General features: G+C 35.8%; 1 protein-coding gene across 9 annotated transcripts in view; it reads left to right on the top strand.

The window, feature by feature from the left end:
* ZNF385B (zinc finger protein 385B) overlaps positions 1–27310 on the top strand; it is a 386057-nt gene that overhangs the window by 161552 nt on the left and 197195 nt on the right. The window contains exon 1 of one of the 9 annotated variants that reach the window (XM_038584995.1): positions 20564–20713. The exons of the other annotated variants lie outside the window; for them this stretch is intronic. Coding sequence (XP_038440923.1) covers positions 20704–20713 — 10 coding nt within the window. The 5' untranslated portion in view covers positions 20564–20703. Of the gene's footprint in view, positions 1–20563; positions 20714–27310 lie in introns of those variants that run through there. 9 annotated transcript variants of the gene reach the window in all.

Raw genomic sequence — 27310 nt, 5'->3', positions numbered from 1 at the left:
AAGATTATATATATTTAAGGTATATGATGTAATGGTTTGATATGCATACGCATTATGAAATGATGACCACAATTATTTTATTAACACATCCATCATCTCTCATAGTTAGCTTTTTTGTTATAGTGGTGCAGGTGAGAACACAACAAATTTCAAGGATACAATACAGTATTACTAACTAGACTCACTTTTAATCCCCCCAAAATCTTATAACTGAAAACTTAAAACTGAAAGTTTGTAGCCTTTGACCAATATCTCCCTATTTTCCCCACACCACCCTCTCTTAATCACCACTCTGTCCTCTGGTTCTATGAGTTCAACTTTTTTAGATACCACCTATAAATTAGGTCATATAGTGTTTGTCTTTCTCTGCCTTATTTCACTTAACATTAATGTTCCCTGGGAATGTCCATGTTGTCACAGAAATTTCCTTCTTTGTAGAGATGAATGATATTCCATATATATATTTTTTTCTTTATCCATGGATATGTGGAGATATATATCACATTTTCTTTATCCATTCATCCTTTGGCAGGCACATAAGGTTGTTTCTATAACTCAGGCTATTGTGAATAATGTGGCAATGAACATGAGAGTGCAAATATCTCTTTGAGATATTGATTTCATTTCCTTTGGATATATCCCCAGCAATGGGATCGCTGAATCATATAGTAAGTTTTATTTTTAATTTTCTATGAGACCTTCCTATACTGTTTTCCATAATGGTTGTACCAATTTACATCCCCACCAACAGTCTACATAGGTTCCCTTTTCTCACACTATTGTCAACACTTGTTATCTTTTGTCTTTTTGATATCTCATTGTGGTTTTGATAGGCATTTCCCTAATGATTAGTAATGTTGAGTTCCTTTGCATCTACCTGTTGGCCGTTTGTATGTTTGCTTTGGAAAAATGTCTATTCAGCTCCTTTACTCATTTTTAAATCAGGTGGGTTTTTTGCTATTGAGTACTATGAATTTCTTATACCTTTTGGATAGCAACCCCATATCAGATATTTGGTTTGCAAATATTTTCTCCCATTTCATAGATTGCCTTTTCATCTTGTTGATCATTTCCTTTGCTGCGTAGGAGATTTTTGGTTTGATATAGTACCACTTGTTTATTTTTGCTTTTGGTGTCACCCAAAAAATCGCTTCCAAGAACAACATCAAGGAGTTCTTTACCTGTGTTTTCTTTTAGGAGTTTTACAGTTTTAGGTCTTACATTTAAGTATTTAATCGATTTTGAGTTAATTTTTGTATATGGTGTAAGATAATGATACAGTTTCATTCTTTTGCATGTGAACATCCAGTTTTCCCAATACATTTATTGGAGAGATTGCTCTTTTCTTGTTGTGTATTCTTGACACCTTTGTCATAGATTATTTGACTCTATATATTTGAGTTTATTTCTGGGCTCTTTGTTCTGTTTCATTGGTCTATTTATCTGTTTTTGTGCAGGTACCATACTATTTTAATTAAAGATAACTTTTTTCAAATTAAGGAAATTTCATTTTATTGATAGTTTACTAAGATCTTTTGATCAATAATAGAGTTTTATTTTTTTAAATACTTCTTCTACACTTGTTGAGATGGTTGCATGATTTTCTCCTGTTAAAATGGTAAGAATTAGATTGATTTTAGAATCCTTAACCAACTTTGCATTCCTAGAATAATAAGCACAACTTTTTTATCAAAAGTAAATGGAATAAATTTAAAATTATTCCAAAGTTAAAAGATTTAAAAAAAAAAAAGAAATGAGAAATGAGGTAGAGCCATTTCTTATCAGCCAGGATTAATTATAATCAAAATTCACTGTAAACAAAATTAAGGCAAAATAAAGAGAAATCAGGAATCAGGCTTAGATTTATAGGATATCCAAAAGCAGTAATAAGAAATATACACTGTCAAGACAGAAGTTCAAAATCAATTGGTAAGCCATGATTAATGCTGGATACATAAGGAAATGTAAGAACAAATTTTGTTTCAACAAGTACAAGAAGATACTTCTAATCTGGCAAACTCAGTAAGAAGACTGAGTTCCTTATTCTCTGTCAGCAACAGTGAGAAACCCTGTCCTAACTTGACCCTGGCTCACAGACATCCTTGGATTGGTTTCTGGCTTTTCTTCAGGCACAGGGCACGGTTTCAGATAATCATTCTGAGCTTCTAGCAAACTTTTAAGCCTTCTTCAATTTCATTTCTTGTTAGCAGTTGCTGCTGTTGTTATTATTATTGTTTCAGCAAAGAAGAACCGCAGAATGGCTTATAGGAGATTCTTATTCTCTAGACTCTTGGAGAGTTATTGTTTCAAGTTGAGTCATCTCCCACCCGCAAAGATTTCCACTCAGTTATGCATTCAAAAGTGCTACTGAATACAGGAATGTTTAACCAATAGGTGCTTAAATTGATCCTATAATGGCCCATTAATGCCCACAGGTGTAAACATGCAGAAGTTATTAGTAAGCATCTTTGGGGGCAAAACACATTGCTGCGTTGCTTTTAATCATTTATTGGATTGTCCCTCTCTTTGTCCCTCTCTCTTCCATTCTCCTTTTCTGTCTCTCCCTTCTTCACTCTCTCCCTCCTTTCTTTCTTTTACTTCCCCTTCCTAGCAGATATGTGAGCACCTGTTAACTGTAGCAAAGTATTGGGAATACAAGGAAGTGGAAAGCATATTTCCAAGCCTTAAGTAATTTATCATCTAGTTGTGGGGGCATAGGGTAAATTCAAATTAATAAATATTTATATACAAATGCTGTCAAAGTTCAAAATTAGGTGGAAATGTATAGACAATAAGTCCTAGTTCAATATAAGGAAAAATCTCTGTGGAAGTTAAGAGTTCCTAAACAAACAAACAAAAAAGCCACCCATAACCTGAACTACATGAAGACTGTATATAAATGAGAATCCTAGGGGTGCCTGGGTGACTCCCTTGGTTCAGCATCTGCCTTTGGCTCAGGTCATGATCCCTGGGTCCTGGGATTGATCCCCACATCAGGCTCCCTGCTCATCGGGGGGGGGGGGGCTGCTTCTCCCTCTCCCTCTGCCCCTTATCCCTCCCCTGTTTCGTCTCCCCACAGTGCGTCTCCCACGCACTGTGTCTGTGCGTACTCGCTCGCTCACTCTCTCTCTTTCTCAATAAATAAAATCTTTAAAAAATAAAGTAGTTTGCAAAGGCATGTATCAGTTGGGATTAAATTCATCTACAATGACAGGAAAACAAAACAAAACAGTGGCTTAAGAAAAATAGAAATGCTTTTCTTGCTCATGTAAACATATTTTGTTGATCATCCATGCTTGGTGTGGTATTCCATGGTGTCAGGGAACCAGGCTTCCACTCTCTTTTACTCTGACATCCGTATCATGTGGCTTGCACCTCCACATCCTGTGCTGCTTCTTGGGCATGTCATTACATCTACTTCCCAGGCATCAGGAAGAAAGAAGTCAGGTGGCTTCCTCTCCCTTTAAGGAAATACCCAGAAGTTTCACTTGGCCTTAATTTTATCTCATGGCTGCTCCTAGCTGCAAGAGAAACTGGAAAATGTAGACTTTATTCCAGGTAGCTGTGTATTTATAGTCCTAGGCACAGGAATATAGGCATGAGGAGTGCAGCATAAGCATGAGGAGAAGGAGGGACTGAAACAGATGCTTTTTGTATCTCAGGTATCTAACACCGGAAAAGAATCTGCCCACGAGTGGAGGAGTGTATATATTTATTGCTGTTAAAAGAAAACACTAATAAGACTTAATTTAACTTCAACTATGAAACTGCTGATTGTTGTTTCCTTTTTTGCTTATGGCTTCTTGGTAGAAAAAAAACAAAAACCAAACTGTCCATACTGTGGGATATTAATTTTGAACTCTTTCTAGGTTCATTCCAGTGATATGTATCTGGTTAGACAATTGCAGAATGCAACAATTGAGCATACTTTACTGAGAAGAATACGTCTTGAACTAAAATTTCAGAAAATAAAGCAATTTTTTAAAAATCTCAAACTGCAATTTAGAAGGTCCTATGAACTGAAGTGGAAAAAATGAATCTCATTGGGTCAGTCCATCTGGATTTTGTTTGACTAGAAGAGAGGCTTAACAGATAAATTAAGGTACCAAGCACACTGTGGATTGCTCCCCATTTGCAGTAATAGGCCTGGCTCAGCTCTTCCCCCATTCAACTTTTATCCAAGTCACATGTAGGCAATTAGTAGATTTTCTGTTCAAATAAAAATGTTTATTTGCTTTTCTAATTTACCATTGTGACACTGGAACTCTGATTGAAAGCATTTTAACTTTTATAGTAAACAGTAAAAAATCCTCATAAAGCTCTCACAAAACTTCAGGAGTTAAGATCTATTCCTTATGAATGTCTGCATTGTGATATTTGTGTTGCCAATTATTTTATCTAGAATCGTTCCCTTAACTCCATTTCCTGTTTTTTTTTCAAGAGCACTTTGCAGAGGACATGTTTTTAATAGGCTATAATCATCACATGGGCAACAGGGATCTTGGCAAGTAGCTATTAACAGTATAGACAGAAACTTGGAGTGTGATGGTTTTAGACTTCCTGAGCTTCTTGATGCTATTTTAATGCACTAAGAGTATAAACTAAAATTAGATCCTGCTGACTGTTACCAGAGTGAAGTGCGTGCCTCTTTTGCAGACAATGCTAGATTTAGTCGCTATGTATTTCTGTCAAGCTGGGAGTGCAGTTTACAGCTCTCATCCCTTCTAAGCATTTAGTAACTCTACGTGCGTACTTAATAATTGCTCTGAATTGCACCTGTTTATTTAAATTTTGTTGTCCCTAAAGCAGTTACTGACACTGTGTTGTTTTTCTTACGGATCATAACATTATCTTCATAAACCTGACATTATACTTATGCTTGTAATTTCTGATAGGAAGTCTGTGTTACTCCCTGAGTATTTCTCCAGACCACAGTTTCTCAGCCTGGTACTATGGCATTTGGGGTCAGACAGTTCTTTGTTATGAGGGGCTATCCTGTATGTGCATTGTAGGAGCATAGCAGCACCCCTGGCCTCTATGCGTTAGATGCCAATAGCCCTTCCCTCTAGCCCAGTTGTAACAACCAAAAATGTCTTATTTGAATGCCACCTGTGGAGCAAAATCACCCTCAGTTGAAGACAACTGCTCTGATCTGTCCACTGCTCACCATCTCCTTCACTCCAGTCCTAGTCTGGGCTGCTGTCATCTCTCAGCAAACCACTGCAAGAATTTTCTGCTCCATCGCCCTGCATACGCCCCAGCTGCTCTCCAGTTCATTCTCCACGTTGTAGCCAGAGTGCTTTCCAAAACCGAGACCTCGTCATGTTGCTCCCAGTGACCTAGGACAAAGATAGAACTCTTAAAAATAGCCTCTAGCATTCATCCTAGTTGGACCTGGAGTATGCCTTGGCTTCATCTCAACCCAATTTCTCTTGCCAGTTCAGGCTTTTCTGTGTGCCCTTCCTCCTCCTGCTGTTGCCTTGCTCTACGCTTCTCTGTCCACCTGACCAGCTTGCACTCACTCTTCAGGTCTGGCTCCAGTCTAGCTTCATGCTGCCAGGGTATTCTTATCTGATGACTAAGGACCAAGTCAGATTGACCTGCTATAGTTAATTCTAGGCCAATTGGACTAATGTCAATCACCCAAAAGCCAGTTTACCAAGGAGCCAAATTACTAAACTTAGTCACTAAAATACAGATTTAAGAAACTGTTGTTTTTCGTTTTTATGATTTATAGTTTCCTACTATTAGTTTCACATGGGTTGGGTTTAGAGAGCTATGAGGGCTGTAAAGAATCAGTATTTGTGGATTCTGGGGTCTTCAGACTCTCTCTCTGTCCCTATGAGCCCTTTCAGTTCAGATTTGCCTCCCTGGGACTAGCAGACCAGCCCACCAGTGTGCTGGCCTGTGTCTCCATCTTTCCTCAAGTAGGCAGTTGGAGTCAGAATTGAATTAAACATTTCTTAAACTGCAGTCACGACAACACATTAAAAGTGGAAATCTTCCAAATCTAGGAAAGTATCCCATAAAATCTGTATTGCTTCAAAGTTTGTAAGTAAAGAAACAAAATTTGGTGAAATGTTGAAATTAATAAATTCACTGTTTCTTATTTGGGATTATAATGAACAGTTTCTAAAATTTCTAAAAATTGACAAAATCGGTAATGACTTTAAAAAGGTTAAATAAGTTTCAGCATCAAGCAAATATCTCCAGTAGGAAATTTGGGTTATATTTATAAGATGAATGTATCTACAGTAAGACCAGACTAACTTGTTGCCTCTTAACTTTTGACAAACTAAATATTCTTTTAAAAGGGTTTTAAGGGACACCTGGGTGGCTCAGCCAGTTGAGCATCAGACTCGATTTTAGCTCAGGTCACCATCTCCAGGTTGTGGAATCATGCGTGGCCTGTGTTAGCTACAAGCTCCGGTATGAAGTCTGCTCATCCCTCGACCTCCCCCTTCTTCCCCCGCCTCCCAACACTCTCACACTGTTCTCTCTCTCCCATAAATCAAATAAATAAATTAATTAATATCTTTTTAAAAAAGGCTTTTAGGATCAATGTATTTGTTGACTATAGTCAAGAAGAATATGTCATAGTTGCCTGGTTGCAGTTCTACATTTGTTTGATGATTACTCCAGTAATTATCTGTGTACCTCACTCAGTTGTAGACTCCATGAGAGCAGGAACTGTGCCCAGTTTTGCTCAGTGATTATTCACAGAGCATATCATGGTATCAGGTGCAGAGCAGATACCCATTCAAATGTTGTTGAATAAATAGATATGTTACTTTTAAAAATGCAGTATTAGCCTCCTAGTATGTAATAGTGGCATTGCCAATAGTTCCTAGCCTTAAGAAAGCTGTTAATAATTCCCAACCTAAGTCTGTAAAAACGTTAAAAAGATAGAACAGACTTAGATGTAGCATTTATTGAAACACTGTGCTTTTTCTAAGATCAAGATATTTTGCTCAGTCTTTTGGTAGTACACTAAACAAGATTTCATTTTTCAGATAGAAGTCTGTGTGGTTTTAAGTTGCATAAAAAGAAAATGTGTAAATTTTATTTAATACCATATTCAAATGAAATAGCATGGCTTTTTATCAAATTTAAGTAATATGGCATGAGAGTGTTTTAAAATCAATGTTATAAAACAATATCTTCAAATAAAACTAGAACACGAATATTAACTCTGGATAGTAAAGATTCCAGGTAATCATTGGCAGTGATGTTAATATGGTTAGAGTTGGCTTTAATCTATGGTTACTCAGAGTGAATATTCTAGGCCCTCAAAAGGGGGATAAAGAAAAGGGTAGGTAAGAGAAGGATATAGCAGGGGGACTTAAAGGAAAAATTGCCTTTTCAATTCTATTCGGGGTCTTATTTCAAAATTTTTATTATTCCAAACACATGTTCCCAAGTTCCCTCTGTATTTGACCTCCATATAGAATGTAAATGCCACTCATTTGAATCATTTAATGACCATTATATGATCCACAACCCACAGTCTTTCAAATATTTCAGGTGTATTTTATATTTTTGTATTTAATAATTCTAAGAGATCAGTGAAAAAGTTTAAAGTATGCTGTTTGTGTCTTTCTCTTGTTCATGGTGGTTTATTTCTTTGTGTATTTTGTAATTTCAGATTCTTAGCTCATGTTTTACTGGGATTTCTCTCAGGGAATTCTGTAACACTTGGATTGAAGGTGCACTCATCTAGAAAAAAATCTTTTAGCTTCTTCTAGGTGCTCTGGGATAGAACCAACCCTGGACCATATCTGTTATTTTTCTTGTTTGGGGTTTCCTGGACCAGACATGTAGTGAATATCTAAATTCTGAGCCATTCAAGGATAGGACTATGGTTATAAACTCCAAGAAAGCTACCCTCTGTCCTCAATTTTTGGCCAAAACAGTCAATTTTCCTTGCTTTCCCTTTTACTAGTGAGCAGGCTTTTTGCAGGTTTGCTCTTCAAAGGACTTGGCTTTGAGTTTCATTTTCAACTCCCTACCTGGTGAAGAAGCAAAGCCTTGATTTCAGCTCCCATTCAGTAGTTAGAGAACACATGATACTAGGATAACATGCTGGCAAATGCCCTCAGGGCAGTCATGGCAATAGTATCATCTTACAAAACTGGCTTTCCATTACTGGCCTTTGAAAACTTTCCTTGATTTCTTTCTAAATCTCCTATGCATCTAAAAGGATTCTTAACATAATTTTATCCATTTTGCAATGGAAGGGATTTTTTTTAGAATATTTGCTCAATTCATTATATTGATGGAAATAGAATGCAACAATGATTCTATATTTAAAGAGATACTTCTTTTAAGGAAAAAAAAAAAAGGCCAATTGGCCTTCCATCTTTCCCTTCCTTCCTTTTTTTATCCGTTGGTCCTTTCCTTTCTTCCTTCTTCGTTCCCTTACATCTATCTATACAAGATAATTGATCATTTAAATAAAATTTAGAGCTACTCTAGGAAGGAAAAGGAAATTTATAGTTATATAGCTTCCTTTAGTATACAAATGATATTCAATTAACAGGAGAGAGCAAAGCTATTTTTTTTTCCTGAACTTTGGGGTTTTTAAATGATTATAGCATCAGATTAAATGACATTAAATACAGCCATCATTTATTGATTACCTAGCACATACTTGAAACTGTGCTATATAGATACAAATAGATTGAAATACAGTGCCTTTAAGCTCTACCAGAAGGAAAACAGAAGGAAGGCATAGATATCATGGAGTTATGGGTGGCCCTTAAATTTAATAATTTCCAGGATCCCTGGGTGGAGCAGCAGTGTAGCGCCTGCCTTTGGCCCAGGGCGCGATCCTGAAGACCCGGGATCGAATCCCACGTCGGGCTCCCAGTGCATGGAGCCTCCTTCTCCCTCTGCCTGTGTCTCTGCCTCTCTCTCTCTCTCTCTCTCTCTCTCTGTGTGACTATCATAAATAAATAAAAAAATTTTTAAAAAATTTAATAATTTCCATTTAATACAAACTTCACTTGTGCAATGCTTAGATGCCCCAAAACTTTAGGAATCAGACTTTCAGGCACAGAATAGGTTTTGTTTTTGTTTTATTTTTTTAATATGGATAGTCAAGGAGGATTTGAGCTGTCACCTGAAGAAGCTGTTCATGTGTGTGCAAGTTCTGATAAAGAGTGATTAGCCCCTGAGGAATGAGGATGCCAGCAAACAGACACATTTACCCTACCTCAGGATGTACGTGCCTCTGTTCAGCCTTCAAATGCTTGACCTTAGAACATGTTTTCGGGAACCTGTTAACTACGTTTTAAGAATAAATTAAAAATATATCTTATACAAGGCTTTTGAATCATCATCCATGGTGCAAGCCAATCAGAGAATGCCTAAGAGAAATAGTATTTTCTAGGTGAACTTAAAAAGACACAGCAAAAGTTTATTATACTAGGTGAAAGGAAGAGCATGAGAAAAGGCAAGGATACTTGAAACTTCTTGGTGTGTTCAGAGAACTTTAAGTAACTATCTCAAATATATGTGGTTTATGTATTTGAAAGCACTTTCCTATGGTAGTGGTAGGTAACATTTGCTGAACATTTGTGGTGCATCAGACACGGTTGCACATGCTTTACGTATAATAATATTTAGTTCTGGCAACAATTGTTTGAGGTGGGTCCTATTATTATCCCATTTTATAAATGGTCAAATTTTTAAAATAACTTTCCTAGAGTTATAGGGTTATAAGTGGGCAAGGAACGACTCAGATCTGGGTGTTCTGACCCCAGAACCCATACTCTTAACCTTTATGTTCTGTAGCTCACACAATGAAGGCTGATTTATCTTGAAGGATTTAATCAAAAATTCTCATTCTTGAGAAAGCTCAATAAATGGAGAAAGATAATTTTCTCCCCTATAGACTGTAGGTACCATAAAAATTGACTTATTGTTATTTACCTTATTTGAATAAATATTATTCTTCTCCAAGAAAAAAAAATGCATGATAGAAGGGACACCTTTTCAGTGGTATGTTGGACAGGTTTTGCAAGAGCTGATTATTAAATTTTCAGGAATTTTGCAAGCCGGTTATTAAACATAGTGTTGTTGAAAATTAAATTGTATAAATGTATGTTAAAGGAATTATATTTAAAACAAAGGTGATAAGTATTCAAAACCCATTACTTCCTAATTATTTATAATTTATTATTATCTATGCTTTTGAGGTTTTCTATGCCAATTTTATATATACATGTTTGTGTGGAAATACTACGTAATGGTGTGTCACTGAGCTCTACATTCAGTAATGCCCATCAGTTTGGTATCTTGAAGTTAGAATCATATTTATACTATGATTTGGTAAACACTACAAATCAGGGCTTTCTCCCCTGGGAGCTGGCTGTTCAACATTTACCACAGTACCCCCTTTATTCTTTCTTTAAAATATTTTGCCTTAAGCTGATTCTCAGGAGGGCTCTTTATTACACAGAGAGTTCAAATTGTATAGCAGAGACCTCTGGTGTCTAAATTATATTAGTGCTACAACATTTAAGAAAGGGAATTTGGAAATGTTCATCAGTTTCTCATTAATATACCTAATTATTTCAGAAAATCGATAATCCATCTTCATTTTAATAACCACCAAAAGAAATCCTATCTTTCATGAACCTCAGTGAACTGACACTTTTTGGTTTAAGAAATTCAAATTCATCACTCCAGAATAACAATGTGTTTTATCTTCTCCTTCAATTTGCTGAAAGTAGGAGCTACTAGATCGTACAGGAAAAAGTCAAGATCCCTAGATTTTGCTCCTGTTTGAACTACTAAACAGCCAGGTGACTTGGGCTTGGTGCTCTTGCCTCTCTGAGCTTTAATACCACCTTTGCACGTCTTTAGATTTACTAATGACTGGTCCCACCCAAACCCATTAAATCCGTGGAGGTGGAACCCAGGTGGGAGTATCCTTTGAAATATTCTTGAGATGATTCTAACATTCAACTGATTTGAAAACTACTGGTCAGAATATTTACGTAGAGGGGTGGTCAGCCTCTGGTTAAGGGCTCCAGTTGCAGGACCAGAACTGCTTTCAAATCCTCATTCTTCAACTTCCTGGCTGTATAGCCTCAGATAAGTTACATACTGTCTCCACGGGTCAGTTTCCTGATGTATAATTTTAGAATAACAATACTACATTAGTGAATGCAGGCAAACATTTAGAGAAGGATCTAGCACTGAAGCGTTTGTTCCTAGTATTATTACCACTAAGGCACTCTCTTGGTAGTTCTACATGTCATCTCCATATTTGGTAACTTAGAGCCATTTATGTACTTGAAGGCCACATCTTAATGTCCTTTTTGCTATACTTTTTGTCTTTCCTACTGTTTTCTAGCCTTTAATCATTTGGATGTTTCTTCTTTCAACCGTCCCCCATTTTTTTACCTTTTTCCCTTAGGTTGGAAAACCCCAGCGTTAAGTGCTTCAGATGGCTCAAAGCCATAGCTGAATGATATCTGCATTGTCATTGTAATAGATCTTTCTAATTAAAGCCTTTATATTGACTGAGATTGATATTTTCTTTACATTATAAAGAATAAAGCCTTCTTTCTGGTATATGAGGTGGCAGCAATAAAATTTTTGTAGACTCTGTTCCCGGTAGCCCAGTAGGAGCAAAACAAACACAGAAGCAGAAGAGAAATCTGTTTGCTACAGGAACTGTGTGATAAACAAGTAGCAAAAATACTTCAATCAAATCTTTAAAAGCAAAACAAAGGAGAAAATATTTTCTCATCCATTCAGTTTGAGGAAGATCGATGACTAATTAGACGAAGAATAAAGGAGAAAGTCCTTTTGTACTTTAGGTACAAAATTTATTGGGAAAAATAGCCAGAAAGCACTTTGATAAAGGAGAATGTCGGGGCCATGGCAAACCAGAAGACTGCTACTTATAAGTTTCTCTGAGTGCCTGTTTTCTAACACCTATGATAGAGAACAGCAAAGAGATGAAAAAAGCAGATATTATGAGCAACACCAAAAACTGTTTGAAACTTGAAAATTGGAAAAGATTAATTCAGTACTATGGTCTTTAGTAACCCTCCTATAATTTTATATTTAGAAGGTTGTAAAAATTAACGTATTAAATGCCACTAAGTCAAAAACAAGCCCTGCAAACATGCATTGTATTCTGTTTTAATTACAAAATGGAATTGCCTAAGGCCAAAAGTTGTAGTACATGCTCAGCACAAGGTTACTAGTGAATGTTAAGACCACAGGCTAAAATTTTTCCTGATTAACTGCTGCAGTTCTAGACTGTTACAACATCGCTGGATATTATATAGGTATTTTTCTAAATCATTCACTCAAATCATAATGTAATGGCTGCTGAATGCTGTGATTAAACTGGGATGGAAATAGCAAATCATTCTCTCTGAATCTCAGATTTTTTTTTCCCCTTCTGAGGGGTATAGAGATTAAAACAAAAGAGAGAGAGAGAGATCTTTTCCAATTGTATTATGCCATTATATCCCAAATAAGTTACCTTGATATAACCAAAAATATAACACAGGTCTTATGCAAGTTGCTCGTTAAAGTACACACAACGTATAGATCTGGGGGTTTTCTGATTAATATGGATAAATGTGATCACCTCCAAGGAAACCATTTTAGATGAACCTAGGCAGAAAAACACAACAAAAAACAATAGACATTTTTATCAGATGTTGGAGTGCCCTCAATCAATTGTATGGGTTAGCCCTTTTGGTGAGAGAAGTATGTAAGCAAGGAGCTTAATGATGAGAATCAGAAAACATTAATGTAAGTTCCAGGAGAGCAGGGTCTCCTATGGTTTCAGCACTCAGAATAGTGCCTGGCATAGAACAGAACTCCATAAACAATTAATAAATATTCCTATGATTTTTCCCTCCACCAACTGGATGACAATAAGCAAGGTTACTTGTCCCTCTGGTTCTCAGTTTCTTTGTTAGTAAAATATGATGACTTATTTAGGTTCTATAATTATATGACATATATTCAAAATTTAAAAACCCCTATTTGTTAAATGTTTCCTTAAAACTGCATTTTAAGCAAGTAAACTCATTCCCCAAAACAAAGGAGTCATCTTTTCCTTATTCATATGGTTTAGAGTTTATATATATGTGTTGTCTTAGAAAAGTATATTATTGATAAATATTTTTTATAGCTAATTCAACTATACAGATCAGTTGCAGGGAAGGTACCCATGTGCTTCTAAAACCCTATTTCAACACTTTTGACTCCAGTGAATTTACCTTTTACAGAGTATTTTAGATGATTTTCGGTCTTGTTTTCAACACCTACTGTGTGTAATCAGCTCTTGAAAGGAAACAAAGCCTATTGGAGATTTTTTTAAATGGTTTTTTGTTTGCTGGTTTTGTTGTTGTTGTTTTTTAGATTCTGTGCTAATGGAGAGGAAGCCTTAAAATCTCTTTGGGTTTCGTCTCCCAGAGATAGATGTACCTAAACATTTTTGTTTGCAGAGTATCATCACACTTCAAAATTGTCTAACTGGTCCCAAGTTATAGGGTCTCGTCCGTCTCCCTCCAAATATATGCCACAGGCAAACTAAACAGAGCACATTTCTCCCAGCTGACGATCACTCTCAGGGGATTAACAGTTGCAGAGCATTGTGTTGCCCTAAACAAACTCAGCCTCAGAGGACAAGCTGGCTTTACATTAAAATAAGCAAGGTAGAGTGGGTGCCATTTAGGTAGATAGAGATTTTTTTTTTTAATGAAAAGAACAAAAATGATGGCATTTCCAGTTTAACCCTACTAAAAATCTTAACACATCTGAGAATCTATCTTAAGAAAACCTACATGGTATTATTGGAACATCTGCTCTCCAGTATAGGAGGGGAGCAGGTGGTCTGCTAGACTCACTGATGACATAACAATTCCTTGATGTGTCCAGTTGTTCAGGGATTTAATGTGTCTGAACCATGTTAGTTATGTGTCATGATGTTGTTGTGGAAATTTATTCTGATGACATTAGTAAGGAATAGTTTTATTTGGGCCATGTTATAAAGGGTTTCTGGGAGCCATATCTTTCCAGCCTGTAAATCATTTCCTTTATATAAGTTAAACAGTTGCATAAAAATGACAGTGGTTAAAAAGATTTAACACCTTGAAAGAAGTCACTAGATATAAGCCTATTTGTGGGCTGGATTTTCTCCCATCTCCTCCCTGCAGGTTCTCTGGGCTCATCTCTATGGATGCAGATAGTACAGGTGAGGAGATTGACTCACTGAGGAGTTGTGGGAATTGATGGCTGAAGTTCCCTATAAATATTGTCTTACCATTATCCTCATTCCCTTTTATCTTGTTTATTTCACACCACTTATATACACTTGCACTGTGACCGTGATCAATGTGAGCCTCCCGTGTGTGTTTAGTCTGTACGCTTGCTCATGTCTGTAACCTTACCAGTTATATCAGAGGATCATTGAGACCCTAAGAAAACTTAAGAATTTAGCATGTTCTCAATATTTACCTACAATAAGGTTTTTAAGTGGGATTATCTAAATTAGCTAATCCTACATCCAGATTTTTATAAACTATATACAGGTTCTTTTAAAGAGCCAAATCCCTCTCACTGCCATTTTTGAGATGGATTTTTTTTTTCGGTTTAGTACCAAAAAATGTAAGGATACAGAAAAAAAATAAACCAAAATAAATTTTTCTGTAAACCTGCAATATTAACTTATTTTGGAGTATTTTCTTCTAAACATATTTCTGTAGATATGCACATAGACAAACATTTGTATAGGTATAGAACACGCTTTTCTTACATATATGATCAATTCTACAGGGTTTCCCCTACTTGTTAGATAGTAAACATTTTCCTGTCACTTAATATATTTTATAATATTTCATAATATTGATGCACACATTCCTCTGCTATTGAGCATTTAGGATGTTTCTATATGTTTGTGATTTTACATAATGTAATGAGCATCTTCACTAATACAATTTTAATTCTTACAATTTGTCTTTTCTGGGTCCATTCTGGATTCTCAAACTCAGAACTCATATAACTCCCTAAATGTTTGCTTTATTCAAATATGTGGCAGCCTAGTTAATAGTAATGATCTTTCATCTACAGAGAGCTGTACTTGTAGATAATTGAAAAGCTGATTAGGCTACAATTTTTTCTTCAGCATAATCTCACCAGAAATAATAGTAATTAATGCCTTCAGGTGGTCTTCAGCAAAAACGCAGCACTAAGTATTAAAAATGAATGTCACTAAAAAATTTTACATACATTTTAGACACTGTAAGAACTCTTAAATTAATATATAAGATGTGCTAGAACTTAAAATTAATCATGAGAGAAAAATAATAGTATAATTCAAAGCAAAATAATTACTCACAGATATTTTCATTTTCCCCTGAAGGAAAACAAAAAAATGAAAAACTAAATTTTCTTCTAAAGAAAAAAAAACTTTAAAAACCCACAAAAGGACCACTTGTTTTTTGTGTTCTTTTGAAACATGTTTGTTTAAAAATGATTTATAATTTTCAGGGGCACCTGGGGGCTTCAGTTGGTTAGGTGTCTCTTGATCTCGGATCAGGTTTGATCTCAGGATCATGGGTTGAAGCCTTGCTGTGGGCTCCACACTGGGCATGGAGCCTATTTTAAAAAAAGATTTATATTTTAAATTTCCCCCCAAATATAAAATATTTTATATTCTCTGGCAATCACTAGAAAAAATTTGAGTTTAACCTTGCTGTCTCAATTCACTGGTTACTATGAGGAGGGAGCTAGGGAGGAGCACTGGATTGGAAGATTTGTGACCTTGGGCAATTTACTTATACTCTTAATCTCAGTGTCTACATCTGTGCAATAGCTGTTATGAGAATTTAATGTAAATTACCTAAAAGAGTGCCTGACACATAGCTGACTCTCAGGAAATGCTAGCTCATTTTGCTTCTGTTTTTCTCTCCTGTTTTTAAATGATAATGCAGAATGTTTCAAGATGTGGATTTTAAAATAATCTCTTTCCTTGAATGAAAGTCATCAACTAAAGCTGTACTAGTAGGTGAATGATTGCCATTTTGCTATAAAATTATAAACCTACAAACAATTTGAGAAACAATAATACATCAAACAGATATGAGATGTTAAAACTCCAAAATTAAGCCATTCTGATGTCCCCAGGTTTACCCTGTTTCTTTACATATAATTAATTGCTCAAAAATAATTAAAATAATGACTTAAATTTATGTAACAATTTATGGTTTCAAATATTGTCATTGAGTTGGTTTGATCCTCACACAAACAACATCCTAGAAGTTCATGGAAGGTAAGTGATTGGCCCAAGGCCAAACTAAACCAATACTAAAGACAGAATAAAAGATAATGTTATTTCTACTTTCAGTTCTATTATCCATTAAGTAAAAAGAGAAAAGGAAAACAAAAACTAAGATGATAGATTATCTAAAAGTTAATGGAAGGGAAAACTTATCAAAACTGTTCTTAAATGGTTTTTAGTGTTAAAAAAATAAAAATTAAAAATAAATGAGCCATGTATGTATCTTAGAAACTAGGAAAAATGAATCAAAATTAATCAAAGAAAGTTAGGAAGCAGACATTAATAAAGACAAAAGCAAGTATGAAAAAAAATCAACAGCTAGTATCATTCTTGAGGGGAAAATCTACTTGAGTAGACACATGCATGACCAACCTGATTAAGGACAAATTAATCGAAGAACAAATATAAAAATCTGAGTTTAACTTCTCAAACATGGCTGCTCATACTGCTTTTCAGAGGAAAGAGAGAGTGGTGATCTGCTCTCCAGTCTTTTTATGAAGTTAGCAGGTACTTAAATATCAAGCACCTGGTAAAGATGCTATATTCCTTTGCTAAGGCCACTGTAACAAGCACCACAGACTGAGTGGTGCAAACGACAAAAACGTATTGTCTCACAGTTTGTGGAACTAGAATTCTGAACTCAAAGTGTTGGCAGGGTAGGTTCCTTCTGAGGACTGTGAGGGAAGGATTTGTTCCTTGCCTCTCTTTGGTCTGTAGATGGCTGTCTTCTCCCTGTGTCTCTCCACATCCTGTTCCCTCTGTACCTATCTATATCCAGATTTCTCATTTTTATAAAGACACCAGTCATATTGGATTAGGGGCCACTCTGATGTCTTCATTGTAGCTCGATCACCTCTTTTAAAGGCCCTACCTCCAAATAAGGTCATATTCTGAGACATTGGGGGGTTTCATGTCCTCAACATTTGAAGTAGTGGGGGGACATAATTCAAACCAACACACATGCCCTTTGTCTTTGATTACTTTGTCATTTGCTTTCATGAGGTTTTCCTAATAAAACTTTGAAAGAGGCCACACCCTCTTATGAAAATTTTTAAACAAATTACATAATTTTGGAGCTGGAATGAGCTATAGAAATCTAATCTAACAATGCCTTTATTCTATTATAGACTAAACAGGCTGAGAGATATTGGGTGACTTTCCAGTCAGTCAATTATATCTGGTTTTCTGGTACGACCTTTTCCAAATTTTTCACACCCCTGGAGGGCTACACGGAATCTCCAGTCAGTACTGGGCTGGTGTTGGAGTCTTTGACTTGGTGATGTGGTATTCCTCCTACGTACTTGTTCTTCCTACTATCATACCTTCCTATTAAGCATGACTTGCTTTGGGCCTAGTCAGATGAGCGCATCCAACCATCGCCCCTGGTGACTTCTCTGCCTTCACATAGGTCCTTTGGAATATTTATGCAGTTTGGTGTTTGGGTTTATAAAAATTCCCGTGGCGATAAACGGAGTTGTCCCTTGTATAGTTTCAATCATTAGGCAATACCAAAGACTTATTGTAATTGGTTTGGAATCAAAGATAGTTTTCTTAAGGAATATATTATTACCACTAACATTGAGGAGTCCTCCAGAGCCATTCTTATTAAATTGCTATTTCCTTGAAGGTGAAATGGTCAGTCATTCTCCAACCAAAGCTGTTGATTCAATAGCTCTCAAGGAGTCCTAGACACCTACATTTTTAGCAGGGAATCTTGGTGATTCTTTAGGTAACTTTAACACCACACTTTGAAAACACCAAAAAATCCCACTTTAAATTAACACATTAATCATCAGTTTTTATAGAGCTATTATTAGGAATGATTGCTTCATTTCCCAATAATATCATATTTTATCAAACCTAAGGGTTTTTTTATGTAACTCACATCATTATTCCATGTGTCACTAAGAAAGAAAAAAGTGTCAGTAAACTTTGACACAAAGCCTTAAAGAGAGTTCTCTGGACTTCCGTGAATTATTCACACCAGCAACTCATCACATTCAAATTTCTGTTCAGAGGGATCTGGCAATTTCTTTCCCCTTCAGTTGCATTACTAGGCCTGTGATAGGCAAAACTTTTACATGTACCACATCTTCCACTTGAGGTTACCTTTCTTACATCCTGTAATGCAATAGAATGTTACTTTCCAAGAAGAAAAACTGCAGTTGCTGTCATTCCTCCAATAATGAACATCTGCTTCACTAATAACAAATACATACTTCACACCTGTTTATATGCCATCTTTGTATGCAACAACTTCTATGTCAAATCATACTGTGGCTCTTAAAAAATATAGGTTTAAAAATAATTTTTAAATGGCAGTTAAACTCAATACATGATATCACTCAAAAATTATGTCACTCAGCTGAAGAGACCTTATTAACAGCTATGACCAAGTCCATGCACACTCTGACATTGACAAATACAAGTTGTGAGTGCTGCCTTGTGTATACTTATCATAAGATGTGATTAATTAGACACGGATCTCGACTCAGAGCTGTGAAGATGTGGTGGTAGGGGTGGGGGAGATCTCAGAATCCATGTAATATGGTAATACAACAATTTGCAACGGAGACTATCCTCGTACTAGATGCTAGGGTAACATAATGAGCTAGAGCAGCAGTTCTCAAAGTGTAGTCCTGGGACTAGCGGCATCAGCAGAGCATCACCTGGGAATTTGTTGTAAATTCTCAGGTTCCACCCTAGAGAGTCTGAATCAGAAACTCTGGGAATTGGGCCCAGCAGCCTGTTCTAACAAGACCTCCAGGGATCTCTGAAGCATGCTTAAGTGTGAGAACTACTAGATAAGAATGAATGGAAGTCAAAGGCAGGGAGGGAGGCCTCCCTTCACATTTATAGAGAAATATTTATTAATTTAAACACACACACCTCTTCTTGAAACTTGGTTTACTCAATGTAAGAATTTATATGTGCAATCCTTCAGATGACTACATTCAAATAGATATATTTGATACACAAAAGTCCTTCGTTTTATAATGGCCAAGAAAAACAACAACAACAACAGTCCTTGGTATATTTTATTATTATTATTATCCTTAGCTATCGCCCTCCCTTTTTTCCTCTTAGCTCCAAACTGTCCTAGCTCTAGTGTTTTCCCACCTTCCCTGTATCACATAGATTCAGAAAAATCTGCAATACCAGGATAGTTCAAAATTTTCCCTTTTACACTTTCCTCAAACTCTCTCTTCCTCTCCTTTTCCTGTTTTTAACTTTCACCCTTAACAATAATAGTAGCTAATCTTGTAACAGTTGAATCCCCAAAATAAGGGATAGAGAAATATGTTTGAACAAAAACATCTGTAAAACGTCACTTCAAGTATTTGGATTCAAGGAAGGTACAGTTTAACTGCTGTCCTCTGTTATTATAATATGTAAATGGTAATATGTGTTGTAGGATAACTGAAAAACAGTTGCTATTATATGTAATATTTGGACATGTCATTTCACTTTCTATTTTAGAAAACATAGTCTCAAAAATCACATTCAACTTATTGACTCTAGTGTTATCTGACATGCTGTGTATCCTTCTTTTGGGCTCAGATATGGATTTTTCTCTTTTTAAATTGTTAATACACATCTAGCAGAAAAATAAAAAGAAACGAGATATTCCTTTGTTAAGTGTTCATTGCAATATCCTTATTGGTTTAAAACTGCAAGATTTATTCCCTCAGGAGAAACTGATTTCAGAAATAATTATCTTTGTATTGGAGTCAAACAAATAATCCATTGTGAAACGGAAATCATTTTGGAGGCTCAAGCTCATAACATCAAATAATAAATATATTTGCATTCTGTGATCCTTGATGGGTGATATAACTTTAATCATCAGTCTTCCCTAAAAACGTGCATATTATACAGAGTTTATTTTCTAGCAGAATTTCTTGTTAGTTCGAAGCGAGACGTATTTTAAATTCTTGAGAGGAAAAAAAAAAGGGGAAAAAAGAGGACACTTACATTTTCTAAACAGGATTTCACAAGCTTATTTGCATAAGTTTAAATTTTGTTTCCTTGTGAATTCAGTAGAAAATATTACTGGAATTTTAAAGAAACAGCATAATCGATTCAGAATTTACATCTGCAACCCCAGTGAAGTAACCTAGTTTTCCATCATTTTTTTTGGCTCTGTCGGCTGAGGAGGCAGCAACTGACAGTCCCTGTATTGTTGGTTAGTTTCCACCGAGGTGCACAGTGGGTGAGTGAGTGGAGTCCGTCCAGTACTCCAGCAGGCGGGGGACACAGGAGGAGTTGGTGAGGGCTCACACTATCTGTCACAAAACGTGCAGCAGGTTAACATACTTCTCAGCTCTTCATACCTTTATCGGACAGAAATTACAGACTGGCTCAATTGACGATTGCTAAGAAACATGCTTCTCGGTAAGTAACATAACTTACAAATGGTAGATTTGTTCTAAAGTGGCAGGAAAAAAACGTGTATATATATATATATATATGGATATGTACTTGGCTTAGGCTGTAATTTTCCAGGGTTTCTGCAGATTTTGTACGGTGCTGGGCAATACCATGATCAGTAGTATGTGTCCTACTAGGATTTTAGTTGATGAGGTGTGACAACTTAGCATGATCTTGGACATGTAAATGTAAATTAAAAGGGCAGCATGACCAGCATTGCTGTACTTTTTCTCCTTCCGTTAAGATGAGCATAACATTTGGGGGGTTAATCAGTAGTTGTTATAGACAACAGAGTCTGTGCAGTCTAAATGTTAACATGACTCCGGGGTTTAAAAATATATTGGACTTCCATATGTTGTTAAAGTGCTATGATGTGTCCTCTAAAAGAGAACCATTTCTGCATGATTATTTTATTAATATTTAAAATACATGGAAATGCCTAGATTGCCAGTTTTAAAATTAGTTTCAAGTAGAACATGGAAAAAGTGAAGTGTTAAGCATATTTTAGTAATATTCACAATTATATCTCATATGTTACAAAGTATTTTTAAAGATAGCATTTGCATGCATTCATCTTAATAGAAATCTGACAAAACCTTTCAAAGAAGATCCTATATGGAAAGCTTTCTCACTTTATAGAAGAACATAATTAAATTAGAATTTCACTGGGAGCTACATAAACACTTTAAAAATGCCTCATAGATAAAACGCTTCATTTATTGTCAAGTTAATATTGTGAAACACTGGCTGAATTTTATGCCTTGGATTATTTATTTGGAAAACAAACATTTTCCTACTAGAATATGTCAGTAAGTGCACAATGCATTAAAGAATTTTCCAGTTAATAAGGGCTAAACAAACATCTGAAATTTCTAGGAAATTAAGCGAAAACATCTTTTATTGCAATGGTTCTACTTTGACCAATTGTACACATGATTTCACATGTGAGAACAATTTTAGCCTTTATTTGGAGTTACTTGTTATGTCACTATTTAGGGATGTTTGATATCCCATTTGGGAGATAGTAAACATAACTGTGTTGGTAGTTTAAAAGATAAATTATATTTGTATTTCATTGTCAGCATGTTTAAATAATTTAAATATTAGGTCAGTCTCCACAGAGAAAGCCTAAAATTGATGATGTATTTCGGAGGTCAATTTTTGCTGTAATTTCAAGCCTATTTATTGTTTTTACTTGGTAACAGTATACTGTTATGAAGAAACTGGTCCAGGAATTAGGTGACCAAGTTTGGGTCCTGAGTCCTCAACACTGCCCCTAAATATGGGTTAGCAACTCTGTAAATCCATAAAATTATTTCTTAGACTTTTACTTTATTTTTGCTATTCCATTTCTGCCCTCTTAGTTTTTATTGTCCTGTCATTTTGGTGGTGGTATATACATGTATAAAACAAACAGGAAATTTTAAATAGGGGCTTTTATTTATTTTATTTTAATTCCAGCTAATTACATACAGGGTTATATTAGTTTCAGGTATACAACATCGTGATTCAACAATTCTTTGTATCACCCAGTACTTACCCTGACACTCCTTAGTCCCCATCACCCATTTATCCCATCCCCCCCACCTCCCTTCTGGTAACCATCAGTTTGTTGTCTATAGTTTACAGTATGTTTCTCGGTTTGTCTCTCTCTCTCTTTTTTTTCCTTAGCTCATTTGTTTCTTAAATTCCACATATGAGTGAAATTGTATGGTATTTCTCTTTCTCTGACTTATTTCAGTTAGCATAATACACTCTAGCTCTATCCATGTCCCTGAAAATGGCAAGATTTCATTCTTTTTGATGGCTGAGTAATATTCAGTAATATAAATTCATACCACATTTTCTTTATCCATTCATCTATCAATGGACACTTGGGCTGCTTCCATAATTTAACCATTGTATATAATGCTACAGTAAACATAGGGGTGGATGCATCCCTTTAAATTAGTATTTTTGTGTTCTTTGAGTAAATACCAGTAGTGCAATTACTAGATTGTAGAGTAGTTCTATTTTTAACTTTTTGAGGAACCTCCATCCTGTGTTCCACAGTGGCTGCAGCAGTTTGCATTCCCACCAATAGTGCAAGACGGTTCCTTTTTCTCCTCACCCTCACCAACACTTGTTGTTTCTTGTATTTTTTGTTTTAGAAGGGCCATTCTTTCATATGGGGCCTCTCTTCATATTATAAGGTTCAATGCCATTGATGGAGAATGAGTGATGGAAACAATTTACTATAGTGACCCTGGCCTCTGGAAAGCACACCTGTGCTTTGGTGAAGTAGCCACCATTTTATTTATCATCTGTGAAGGTCCTGATATATATGCATGTTTTTTACAACCTTCAAAGTCAGAAAATCCTTACTAATACCCATCTTGAAAACATTTACAAAAAAAATGGTCTTTCACTTGAAACATCTAAACAGTAGCTTCTCACATGCAAAATTGCAAAAAAACAAAAACAAAAAAAAATATGTTGCATACAATATCCATTACCTCTCCATTTACCCAAGACTCTTCCATCTGATTGGAAACTAAAATGTTAGACTTGATCCTTTCTATCATTTCACTGAGATAATTTCAACGTGGCTGAGGTTGGAGAGCATGAGCTTCAGATGACAGTTGGAATTGTTCTACTTCTTCCTTCACTTCCGAGTGGTTTCAGGAAAATTGCCCATCCTTTCTAAACTCATTTCCTCCATAAATATGAATACACATGTACATCTCATAGGATTGCTCTAAGGACTGCACAGGTGATATTTATAAATGTAAACTGTGGTACTTGAGTCTTTAAATTGGTGACCTATAAATGGTAGACAATTACTGTCATTGTCTTATTAAATTATCAACTGTTGATTTCTATTAGAATTCACCCTACTTTCTAGGATTGCTGAAACTGTATAGGTTTTATGAAATTATTCACTCCAGTGTTCCAATGAGATGAGTGAATTATTTTCCTGTGTGGATTTAGAGTCAACCAGAGCGAACTCTAAATTATAGTTGTGAGCTATAATTACTTCAATGGTTAAGACCATTTTGGCCTCTGGGAGTGAAAAGTTATATTTTACACTGCATGTGAAAGAAGTATTTGTGAATTCATCTCTGTCTTCTATTCATACCTGGGTTAAAATGAGCCACGGTGTTGAGCCATTTCTTTGGAACATTACATAAACTTACTTGTTCTTGGCCACGTAGCAGTTGGGAATGTACAAACAGGCCTCAAAGGAACCAAACAGCAAATTCTTCACAGGCAGGAAACCCAATATTTACACATTAATCAATAGGGTGATGGTCACTACGGTGGCTTATGACTAAGATTTCTTGTTCATCATGAATGGGAGCTGGCATTTTGAAGTACTTCATGTTAATGCGTTCAACGGGACTAGACTGAAGCAGGGTTGTGCCACAGGCATCCCGGCACCAGAGGCTCTCTGTTCTCCCTCCCCTGCTCTGGTAGGGAGTGCCTGCACATTCTTCTTTTTTTCCTTCAAACTGGTTTTCCTATCTTCTAGCCACACTAAAATGTAAATGGTTTATAGTGCTTCACCAACATTTTCTATGTATTTACATTTTAACGTAATGAAAAACTTCAAGCTAAAAATCTAAAGTCCTAACCCCATATAATTTTAAGTCATAGCCAGTGGGTTGGAAGGTGTTGAAGTAACAAAGAAAAACAGAGAGATACATCCTCTAGATTCTACATTCTCATTGTCCTCCAAGGAGCAAAAATTCATTCTAAAAGGCAAAAAAAAAAAAAATCTTAACTCTTCTTATATGTAAAGCACAGAGATACAGATAGTACATAGATAGCTATATGGTATATCTGTGTTATTAGAATTTTGTGGGAGGGGTAAAAAAAAATGTCAAGAAGACCCCGTGGGGTGGGGCGGTGGGAGATAAAGAAAAAAAATGTGTTGAGAAATGCTGCTCTAGATGAGAATTTTAAAGGACTCTCTTAAGCCTGTAGAGTCCAAATTCTACTGAACTGTTGCTGAATGTTTTCAGTATGAAGTAACTTTTGTCCAACTTAGTATTTACATTGAAAATCAGTATTTATGTTCTAAGAAGTCAAATATGCTCACTTGTACCTTTTACTCTTTTTAGTTATAAGAATAAATAAAGAAGAAAGACTTGAGAACAAGAGATACTTGAACCTGAATTCCACTTCCTCTCTTATTTGTTTTGTGACCCTTGGTAGATCACTTACCCTCTTTAAACTTCAGTCCTTTTGTCTTTAGTTTACTTGGGGGGGGAGGTCATAATGTCTACATTGTGGAATTCCAGTATCATAGGTATTAATCAAAATAATGTACATAAAACCTTCTGCACATTGCCTAGTACATAGTAAATGCAAGCCAATTACTAGCTATAATTCTCTGTTCCTTTTTGTGTCACTTACTGTCTTAAAATTATTATAGAAAAAAGATTTAAATTTGGGAGGTGAATATTATGACTCATAAAATACAGAAGTCCCTCTGAGAAAAATATTAATGTTATCCATTAAAAGAAAGATAAATTTCTAGTTTTCCTTTAAGCCAGTGATGATACCTATTGACATAAATCACAAGCAGATAAAATCTATGGGGTGCCTGGCTAGCTCAGTTGGAAGAGCATGTGAGTCTTCATCTTGGGAGCCCCATGTTGAGTGTAGAGATTGCTAAAGAAAAAAATTTTTAAAAACTTAAATTTTAAAAAAAGATAAAATCTAAATTAAACTGTTTTATTTATTTATTTTTTACTTTTTTATTTATTTATTTTTTTTGGTCAGAGGCAATCCTCCGCTAAATTAAACACTTAACATCTATAGTTGCTAATGTAGTCTGTTAAATGTAGAATGATTAATTTTTCTGGAAGTTTTGTTGAAATGTGTTTCTTTACATACTATTCAGCCATAAAGTCATTGTTTTACTTTCCCTAGTACCGTGCGAACTCTGTATCCTTTGGAGTTGAGGTCTGTTTGTGACATCACTTTTGCCTGAAATGCCATCATTTTCCTGTCTGTACAGATACTGTTTGCTTTTAGATATTCACCAACATGTATGGAATTGTAGGCTAGAGAAATTAATTGAAAGGAAGTAGTGAGAGTCAGCCAGTATTTCAAATTTGAGAATTCAGGTGAAGTGGAGTGAAATTCAGTATTGATACAGCTCTTGAGAATTCATGTAAAATGGAGTGAGTTTCAGTATTGAGATGACTTTGTGGAAGATCATGCTTGTTTTCTTGGAAGAAGTATCTACAATTCTCTCTCTCTCCTTACCTCTCCACAAGTGATTATTCTGCTTTTGTGATAACTATTAAAACTCTAACCTACTAACCTATTCCCTGGTTATTTTTATTTCTTTCACTTTGTGAGATTAATATTCTACAGATGAAAGTCCAATGGAGAAGGAAGAGTGCTTTCATTGTAAGGATTGGAATGTGCAAAGCAGAATGACGAACTCTGAAATGCATGGTATCCCTCCTTGCCTTTTCAGCTTATCTTCTTCTTAAGTAATTTGTCTTGTCAGCAATGTTTCCATTTTTCTGTGATAGAAGTCCTTTAATAACAAATAACCATGTAGTAGTGTTCTCCACACCAGAGTCTGGCTTTATAACTATTGGCTTTGACAGCAGAAAATAAGAGTTTGAGGAGCAGGATTAAGAGAATGCTATAGATAGGCAACATGTTTATCCAGCAGAAATTGTCCCCAAATAGTAGAATTCAGAAAGCACCAAAGATGGCAGTTATTTAAGACTTGTCCTAGCTTTCCAGGGAGCTGAGAGAACACAATTTCACAAGGTAGACAGATATCACATTTCAAAAACATATGAGAAATCAAAGAACCTCATTTGGAATAAAATATATTGGCTCAGATTCTGTCTCCATATGCTTCAAACATCATACTCCAAGAGGGTTTTGGAAGAAGTTTTGACTTTAAAAAGTCATTAGACTGCAAAGTTGGATTAAGAATACATACGTACTAAATGACACCCTGGAAGTTCTGGTGCACACGAGGTATTCTCTAACCCATACAGAATCGTCTCACATCTACTTGCTGGCATTCCAGCAGAAGAATTTGAGGGTTTTCAAGACAGTAGGAGGCAAATGTTTCAGCAAAAATGGCAGGATTTGTAAGACAGCCCCTTTGAGGACTGACCAGTGAAACAGTTTCCCCAAACCTAGAAGTCTAAAAGTATCATCCCTAAAAGGTTAGAATAATCTTCACATAACTTCTAACCACAGCATGAGACGGAATTAATATGGTATTTTTTCATCTTCTCTATTTCACTCAGGACAGCCAAAGTGACTTACACAAAATGTCTCATCTAGGAAAGTTGGAATTAGAACCCAATCCATTATTTCTTTCTGTTCGTTCACTATGCTTCCCTCTGTTCCAGATAGGGTGAGCAAGAGGTCTGGCGCAGGTGCTAGGCTGCTATAGACCTGTGCTAGGAAGTCATGTAATGCCCCTTACTCCATCCCTTAATTTTGTTTGCATCTCGAGGTCACTAAGTATAAGATCTTCCTATGTAGTCTACTTGAAAATCGGTGGAGTTAGACCCATGATCTTTTTCTGTTAAA

The sequence above is a fragment of the Canis lupus genome, chromosome 36, assembly GCF_011100685.1.
Source record: "Canis lupus familiaris isolate Mischka breed German Shepherd chromosome 36, alternate assembly UU_Cfam_GSD_1.0, whole genome shotgun sequence".
NCBI lineage: Eukaryota > Metazoa > Chordata > Mammalia > Carnivora > Canidae > Canis > Canis lupus.
Note: the sequence above shows the minus strand (reverse complement) of the source record. Positions and strands in the feature narration are given on the sequence as shown.